The 9,863-nt window shown below is 33.6% G+C and overlaps 1 protein-coding gene across 1 annotated transcript; it reads right to left on the bottom strand.

Annotated features, from left to right (window-relative positions):
* Positions 1-682: 682 nt before the first annotated feature.
* LOC121799567 (protein FANTASTIC FOUR 3-like) lies at positions 683-1,582 on the bottom strand. The gene has a single exon (XM_042198974.1). It carries the CDS (start codon positions 1,543-1,545, stop codon positions 823-825), a length of 723 nt encoding a protein of 240 aa, XP_042054908.1. The 5' UTR covers positions 1,546-1,582; the 3' UTR covers positions 683-822.
* Positions 1,583-9,863: the final 8,281 nt, after the last annotated feature.

The raw sequence follows: 9,863 nt of genomic DNA, 5'->3' as shown, positions 1-9,863 counted from the left end.
TTAGAAAGGGGAATTAAAGAAGCGCTTCATAATACTTGTTATCTGTCGGCGTATTCCTAAATTACCCGCCGAGATTCTTCTCGGTTTTACTTGCTTTCTTATTTTCCGAAGTATTAGCTTAGTTTCAATTTCACGCTGTACTGCTCTCAGTTTAGTTTAATCAAAGTTATTACGTTTTCATCCTCGCATTTACTGTTACGTTTTCACCTGCAATTCACTTGACCTAGTAGTTAACTTTACCTTGATCAAGTTAGCAAGTTTAATTCTGCCTAGAGTAAAAACAGTAGTTAAAAACTCCCAAGTTAAAGCGTGGCAGCAGCCAACCCCCTGTTCACTACACGCACTCTCGACACACTAACTTCTCTGTGGGACCGACCCCGAACTTGCCGCTTTACTGTTAAAGTAGTGCAAAATTGGGAGTTTACAAATTACATTGAGCGAGTGCGAGTTTGAATCGATCAAGTGGCAACGACATTTGCTAACTGATCCACTCGGTTCAGTTATTTTTAATATAACTTGGTCCGAATTCGCGCCCTTTCGAGGCCTTCCATTAAGTAATTAAATTTGTACGTAAAATTAATGTAGTTCCCGTTATAATCTGAAATTTATTCGTATAATTAATACGTTAATTGTTTTAGGGAATTCTAGGCAGGGTGGTAAAAACATGCAAGAAGAAAGAAGATGATTTGCAAACCACACCCCATAATTCCAATCCATCCAAAGTAAAGCCAAAACGAAAAGATTAGTTAGGTGAAAAAAAAGGATCCAACAAAATTAAAATTTGTAGATCCAAAAAATATTAGAAAAAAAATTATAGTAGCATTAGGAAGTTGCGACCCAGAGTGTAGAAGGTTTCCAATTACTGCACAATGCTTTGGTTTCATGGCTGCCGCCATCTTTGCACCTACTAAACCTCTGAAATTTCTCCAACAAGTTCATATCCACATCCGATTCTGATTCCGATTCAAATTCATTTCCAGACTCCTCAATTTCTTCTTCAATTTCTTCTTCCTCCTCTCGAGCGGCAGCGGTGGTGAAGCAGAGCTTGAGGCGGCCATCGCTCCTCTCCGCGTGGAGGTAGGAGTTTCGGAAAGGCCCCTCGATCGCGTCTATGATGAGGCGGCCGCCTTCCCTGTGGCGGCGCACCTGCAGCGAGCTGGCGCCGCTCATTGTGGTCAGCGGCGGCGGGAAATCATTGATTTTCCGGCAATTTTTGGGAGAAGATTTGTGGTGTTTGCAATGGCGGAGCGAGAAGGTTGGGTGATCGTCGGAGAAAAAGGTATCGCTGTCGGAGAAGGTGTCGTAGCCGGATTCGCTCCCCAAATTCTCGGTGCATAATTGAAGGGATTTAGGGCTGAGTTTGGAATTGTAGGATAAAGGGTGAGTGTAGTAGAAATCTTTATTGGGGGATGATGATTGGTGAGAGTTGTTTTGGAGAAATCCCCAGCTTCCGAGAGAGTCATCGCCGGGCTGAGCGACTCTTAGTTTTAGGGTGGTAGTAGTGGTCTCGGTGACGAAATTCTGCTGGCATACTATTGTCGACATGGTATTCACAGAGATATAGATTGGAAGTTTTATTTGTACAGAGAAGTTGAGTTGAGAGGATTTGCAAATATGGGTGCCAATTTATAGTGTCCAACACCTTGTGACTGTGCTCTGCTTTTTGCTCAACTTGAATTCTTAAATAATATTTTCTGTCACTTAAACATACTCCACAGTATATATGACTTTCATTATTGATTCATTCTAATCATTCTTTTTTAGCTTTGACTTGCCCTGCCTCCATTTAAAATGAAGTATGGAATCAACCATTTTTGGAGTCACCAATGTTTTATCTATTTCATGTCGTATTAATGCATTTATAAGATATTTCACATTTAAAACAATGTGGGAAGTTTACAGACATACCAAGACATACCAATTCCCTTTTAAGGAAAACACAACCGATGTGTATTGGGGAAAGCTATATGATGTCTGCCTCCAAAGGAGAAATGTTATAAGTAAAATTTCAAAAGACAGCTCAATATATATCCATATACTAGTTAAATATACGAAGACACGTTTTTGACCGAATTTCTTCCTTCTTGTTTTTTTTATCATCAATACAATAATTATGCAGCGAAAGACGACTTTTTACAAAATAAAACTAAATTTCAGCTCTCTAATAATGGAAGTAAAAATCCATTTTGGACAAAGAAAATAGACATTTGAAGCTCACAAGTATTGCAAGGCCGGAATTTACGTAAATGGACATTATTCATGCCCTCGGCCACCTTGAATTGACACAATTGACCGCTATCCGCCCAGCCTGTATCGAAATCGAAATTTTATTTCTGTTGGATGTCCATACTTAGAGATAATATTAATCGTTATTTTATTCTCTTTTAGTTAGATATCTTAGATAGGAAATTTTAAGTTTTTTTTTTTTTTTTTTTGCATTACTCTACTAAAAGATGTACTACTACAACTACCAAAAATTATTGAGGGCGGATATGTCATTTCACGTAAGCGTGTTGGGCTTAAGTTCAAAATGGACTCGTGGAGTTGGAACTACTTGAAGTATTTCATGGAGTTGCTCCGTTTTTAAATTGCTATGACAAATATTTAGATTTAATCACTGATTGACTTTTCAATTATGTCACTGAAGTGAATTTCTAGTACTACTAGTATTTATTAGGGATCTCAACATAACTAAATATATACTCCATCCGTCTACGAAAAATAGAGCACATTTGCTATTTTTGATTGTCCACAAAAATAGAGCACATTTAAAAAGGAAAGATTTCAACAACTTCTCTCTTACTAATAATATGGACCTCACATTCCACTAACACTACTTCTCTCTTATTTTTTTTATATTCTCTCTTACTTTATCAATTCCACATTAAAACTCGTGTCATTCACAATGTGTCTTATTTTTCGTGGACGGATGGAGTATATAAGATTCCCAAAAATCTCCATATGATGTAAGCACTTTAATTGTCATTGATACCATGGATTGAAAGCATAATACTACAAAACAATTATTAACATGCATATAGTAAATATATAAACATAAAAGCATAGAGAATCCAACAGCATCACAAAAGGTTTCCCACAATTGATGAAATCATCCCCCACTAACCAAAGCCTCCTTTACCGTTTGTCGCCTCTCTATACCTATATACTCCATATAGTTCTATTCTAGCTAATTGCATTTTTCATTTTTTTAAAGTTATTTAAAGTACTATTCAATTAGAAATTTTACAAAAGAAACTTTTTTGTGTGATGCGCTCACTTTCCATCAATTTTAGAATCCTTGTGAGTAGACAACAAAATTTGAATGTGACCCTACTGTCTACTAAACTTAAATGAAGCACCACATTAAATGGTTCTCAAATTTAATTCCAAGTATAGTAGTAATGCTGAGTGTGTTCATACATGGGATGATGTACAAGCAATAATACACTTTTCTTGATATTAAGTTCGCATTTGTTAAATTTTATAGTACTCCGTAGTACTTATTATTTGAAATTGAAGTCACATGGAGTATGCCCTGCAAGAATACTTTATTTATAGTATTAAAACAATATTTAATAATGACCATGATATTAAACAATGCACAGATATAAGTTTAGGTATCAATAAATCAAATTTCATTTCCCTCTGACATGAGACTATGTACTTTTAGGCAACCTCAGTCATAACCACAAAACTTCTTAGTCATAAATAAAAAACTTTTAGTAAAACATATCCATAGTTGTAATCTGAAACTCAATGGAATTCCAAGATAACAAATATATAAAAATGGATGGAATTTATATGAATAAATTTATACTAGTACTCAAATAAGTCCAACTATAACTTTTAAGGCTCAAACAAAATTCGAAATAATAAATAATTAAAATTAAGACCACGCAACATAAGGTAGAGGAGAGTGAAAGGTAGTGGCTGGTCATTAAAAGCATGTGAAAAGTAGTAGTATATAAGATGAGAAGGACCAACACTGGAAATTTTGATTTCACAGCTAATAATAGAAATAATGTGGTCCTATCCACATTCCATTAAAATTTGAAACAAACCCAATTTAACCCTTGGTGACTCTAAACGAGCATGCCTTTTTAGTTCCTACTTTATTAAGTAAAGTGCAAAGAAAAAAGCTTCTTCATTAGCAAAGCTTAAACATGATTTAGGTCACCCCACTTAGAGCAAGAGGACAATTCAATTAGCATCAAATACCATCTGCATTTGCTTAAAGCCTTAAAGGAGGTTGCGTCATGCTTTTATTCATCTTTTTATGTATAAAATTGTATAAATTGTAGTAGTAATCACATTTGAATTTATTCCGAGCAATAAAGAGGGAAGCCTCCTCGACTAAGATAAGTTTTGCTGACGACTCAAATATTTTATTATATTGCGAATTAATATTCTAATTAAATATGTCGATAATTTAATTTTATGTATAGTCTTAAAATTTAATCTTGATTATATAAAACTAATGAAATACTTATGTACTTTATGTATGGTCTGGAAATCGTACCATTTTCTCTTTTTGGACAAATTTTATTAATGGAAGACGAGGCCAGCGCATATTTTCTGCCTTTAATATCTAATTACTTTTGGTATTCGGTCTTTAAATTTGGTTTCAAATCGCATTTTTTTCATTAAATTGAAGGAACCAAATTAATATAATAAAAGAAACCATAAGTTCAAATACTACTATACAACTATTAAAAATGATATTATATTTTAAATAATTATTTACCGACACCCCTTCTACTTCCTACAAGTTTCCATCAAAACTAAAAAAATATGTATCTTATAATTAATGACATGGATCAAACTCGATATGGATATGGATATGTTACATCAGGAGCCATCTCTAGAGTAGTATTTTATTTTCATAATATTTTAATTGGCTTTTCTAAACCTATATCACATGCAATAATATTTAATTAGAATACGTCATTTCGGCTTTGTAATTTGATTGGGGAGAACTTTAGATATTTTCTATGTGGGATTAATTTTATATTAGGCGAGATGATTAACAAAGACAGAGAATCCAGTTCATGCATCTTTTTTGACTACCATGTTACTGCCGTTTTTTTATTTCTATTATTAGTAACCTATTTTCACATCATGCATATTCTGAGGTCACAAAGTCTACATAGGACAAAATATATTCGAAAACATTTAAACTAGATTATTTGATTATTTAATATTTCGTATGTCCCATAAAAATATGAGCAATTGATATAGAACTGAAATTAAGACAAAATTGATAAAATGAGAAGGGTTGGTGAATAGTGGAACCCACCTTATTAGTAGTTTTTAATGGTTGTATAAGTTGTAAATATGTTGTTATATAGGGGTAATAAATTGGGATAACTTTTTCAAAATGGAATGCATATATTTTTGTGAGACGAACGAAAATGAAAAATGCACATATTTTTATAGGACGGAGGAAGTATTAACTATTTTTTGAGATTATCTTAGTTTCAAATAATTGTAATTTATTTTGTTAGGTAAGATAAATTTGTTAAATACAAGGAGCGACTATACAGATTTGGATTCCCGAGTTTGGAAGATAATTAATGTGTGTGCCTTCTGCAAGGAGAAGCCAGAAACAGTCCATCACATTATTTTGGATGCAAGTTTTTCAGTTCTATGTGGTATTTTGCATGTAACCATTAGATCTCATCTACTGCATGCCCAGGGAGGCGGGACTAGGTGTCCTATTTCTGATCGTGGATGGGCACACCTTTTCGAAAGTTTGACAAGAATTTTGGAGCTCTCTCTTCTATGTGATCTCGTGCATGGTCCATTTGGTGACTCAGAAATAAAGTCATTTTCGAAAAGATGGAACCTAGTTGGAATGCTGAGAATCAACTAATTCTAAAGAGATTGAGGTCATGGACTAAATAGCGGTGCTCAGAATTTCCTTATTACCAAGGCAAATAAGTAAGAAGATGGTTGAGAGGGAGTCGCAAAATAAAGTCTAGAGCCAAAGACTATTGATGATGTTTTTGCTGATAATTTGTGCTATTTCTTGCTACCTCTTCGGATTCTTGTTGATATGCATTGTTGGAGGTATTGCTCTGCTTCCCTTTTACTGCTTATGTTGTTTGGTTTTGCTTTTTTCTCTGATACCCTTGTCAATTGTTGTCTTAGTTGTTTTTTGTTTTACTTTGTTTCCCCTCATTTTGGTTTGAAGTTTGTTGTGTTTCTGACCATTTCACTGAGATGGTGATACGAGTATTTCCATTAGTATTAATTAGTTTAGATATATTAGGGATTTGCATATCTTTTGTTATATTTGTTTCTTGTTCCCTAAGCTAGTATTCTAGTATTATAAATAGGATAGATTGTTATCATTTTATTCAGTCAATCAATATATGAAATTATCATTCTTTTGGCTCAATTGAGTAGCAAACAAGAAACATCTCCTAAGGTTGCCGACGAGGCTGATCTCGCGCTCAACCGCCCCTTTTTGCCGTCCAAGTCACGACCCAACGTTGGGCGCTCGACAACGACGACATCTCGTTTCTTGATTTTGTGTGGAAATCGACGTTAAGGAATTCGTTCCTTAACAGATGGTTAGAGTCTTTTTATGAATAGAAAAAGATAGCAAAGAACGTAATATCCTAGCTACTTGATATTTCCCTGAAATTAAGTATCAAGTTTTATCTACCAATATATATATATTCATAAAATTTATTTATTTTTATTTATCAAATCTGCACTTAATAATCAATTTATGATTGATTGGATATAAATTTGAATAACCATATACTGATAATATACTGTACATGATTTTTTGTAATCATGATTATCTGTGTCGCACACGAGCGAAATACTAGCTGGTTGCCTTTAATAAATGCGAACTTCTCAAACTTAATCAGTATTTAAAGATTTAAATAAGGGGACCTCTCAAATCCGACGGTCTCTATTTATTGTATTTTCCAATATATGCTACTGACTTTGATCTTAAATCTAATAGTATTAACTCACTAAATTATTGACTACGCGTAATTGCATGGATGCAGAAGAAAAGGGTATCCTTTAATTACTGCATGTATTAAAAAACAAAAAAGCACAAAAAAAAGGAAAAAGGTCAAACGAAAATTTGTGTCTTCTGTCGAGATTGAAGAACCACCTGTTTGTGACTGTAAATGAAAAGTTTAGGTACTAATTCTCGAGCCCATGAAAGTAATTGATTAAATAATAAGAAAAGTTGAGATTGAGGTACTAGGTTATAGCTTTTCCACAAAGACAGTTCATGTAGATGTACTTTGAATCGCATTTAAGCAGTTCATATTATTATCATATGTATTATGATTAGCATCGGACTTTAACTCTGTCATTTTCATCACACTTAAATAAATATTCTCAGTTTAACGGTGTGGCCGCATAAGATAATAATAATAAAATTATGTTTTATTCCCTAGCTATATATTCATAAATTTACCAAAAAGCGAGCATGAGACAAATGGAATCTCGGAATAAAAGAAACAAAACAATTTTATTGTACTATTTTAACAAGAAATTAGAGGCGAAAATAAGATGCTACTAATTTATGTCAAGCCTTTTGAGCAAAAGTGAAGGAACATAAATACGAGGGAATGACTAATTAAGAATTTAATAATCGGAAGGTGTACTAATGATTGAAATTCCATGAAGGTTGTTTTAAAACATGCACAGATGAAATTGTTAGTTGTAAAATCGATTATAGAAGTAGTAATTTATCGTGCGTAATACAATTCAAATAGAATATAAAGAAAATACAATGAACAAAACTACGACGCTTAAAATTACAGAATGAAAGAAAAGCTAAAAAGTTATAGCCAAGTCACAACTCACGAGTACGCCATGTTAGTGCTTTCGGTTTAGACGAGTCGTCTTCAAATATAAAACAATGACTTGTTTGTAGCAGCACTATTGACAAAACAAACTCCGACGAACAGAAAGAGGCAAGGATAAAGGTTAGACAATTGTAATGCAAAGAGAATTTTTCGTATGCTAAGTAATGCAGTGAAAAATGTTGTGTTTGAATGCATGGAATGCCTACTTTTATAGACATAGTCCACAAGCATTGGGTCATAACAGCCTAGAGTTACGAAGATAAAGGAGTTTTTCACGAACGCGTGTTTGATGTGTGCAGAGCTTGAATCTGGACATTATGTATCTGTATGTCTCAAAAGACGTTAGTCATTCAAATGACGTACCTGGACGGACTATGTGTGCATGTACGAATTTGTGGACAACCACACGTGTGAAAACACATATACATATTTGCCTCGTTATGTTGGACTACATGTCCAATGCATAGTTGAACCATTTATGTGGTCCAAAAGGATTAAGCGCGGGCCCGAACAAAGCCCAAGTCGACCATGCCCAGATAACAACCCAAGACCTACGCCCCCACTTGGCCCGACCTAGGCTTTCAACATGCGGCCTCGGCGAGGTGGGCTACGGCGTGCGTGTGTGGGCTTTGCAGTCCATCACTTTACACGTAATTATTACAAGTAATAATTTAGTCTCTTAAGCACCTATATGAAATTAATTAAGACATAAATTAATCTCAATCTACTCATAATATAGATTAATTTTATACTATTATTTAATTTTACAAAATTAAATCTTTTTTTGGTAAATTATTTTCGGTTACAAGTTGTGCTATCAAACTGCACAAAATTATTTTAGTACAAGTATATGTCTATTGTTTATCGTCTAATAGTTAGTAGTTAATTTGAGAATTCTGTTTGCAGATTTCAAATTCGATAACTTTGTCTGCGTGATAACACTTTTTTTTCAAATTTGGCTTTTTCTCATTTCAGCGGAAAACATGGAAAAATGATTTTGTTATGACAAATTTTAGTAGTGTAGACATTGTGTTCGATTAATACGAGACATGTTTAGAATAAAAGTGCGGCTGTATGCACGGCATTAATCTATTTCCCACTTAAGCAATGTGGGTAAGGTTGTGATTTTAACGGCTGATTAATTTAATACCTTTTGGGGGGTTCGAGTTGCAAGATTGTATTCCGGGATTAAATTTCTAGTGCATTTGGTTCATGAAATTCAATATGACTAAAATAATCTCACAATTCAATTCTACATTATATTTTGGTATTATTTTATCTTGAAAACTGAACACCACCAAAATATATATTTTCTCCTTATGGATTTTATCATTTTTTTTCGCCATATGATGTGGCAAACATTGTTAACGAGTTTTTTTTTTCGAGGATAACCTGCACCTGTTTCTTTTATTTATGCACTTTTAATGCTATCAATAAGTGCTAAAAGATTGTTAAACTTGTCCTCGAGAAGTTACTACAAAATACTGGAGTACTAAAATTCATAGGGATTAGGCACAGAAGTAAATTGAAATTAAAAATTAGGAGATGATTTCAAAGTACTCAAAAAATTTAAAACCAGAATGCAAACCAACCAAGTTTTAGAATATTTTCTTTAATACACTTTTTGTTTTATTGTTTTGACATCCTAAAATTAAATTAATACTGTTTAGCCCAGTTAGACCTATGGTTATATTGGGCTTATATATATAGTAGATGGTAGGGGTGGGGAAACGGTTCCCGAAAAAATAAGATTAAGGTTCGGTTTCGGTTAGTGAGTTTTGGATTTAGGCGTTTCTCGGTTCTAACCGAGAACCGAAAGGTTATAACCGAAGAACCGTAATGGTTGATTGAATTTTAATTTATTACTATATTCATTTTAATCAATCATCTATTAAAATAAAAAAATTGTAAAAGACCCTAAGTCATTAACTAAGAAGAACGGTTGTTGCTCTTTATAAAAAAAGAATTGTCGTTGTTCTCTCCTCCTCTCCCTTCTTCCTTGTTGTTGTTGTTCCGACGCAG

This window comes from Salvia splendens, chromosome 4 (assembly GCF_004379255.2).
Source record: "Salvia splendens isolate huo1 chromosome 4, SspV2, whole genome shotgun sequence".
Taxonomy (NCBI): domain Eukaryota; kingdom Viridiplantae; phylum Streptophyta; class Magnoliopsida; order Lamiales; family Lamiaceae; genus Salvia; species Salvia splendens.
The sequence above is the reverse complement of the archived record's forward strand: the minus strand, read 5'-3'. Positions and strand labels throughout refer to the sequence as shown.

Excerpts from the sequence above, each read along its gene's own strand:
- LOC121799567 (XM_042198974.1), bottom strand. The coding sequence starts at position 1,545 with ATGTCGACAATAGTATGCCAGCAGAATTTCGTCACCGAGACCACTACT.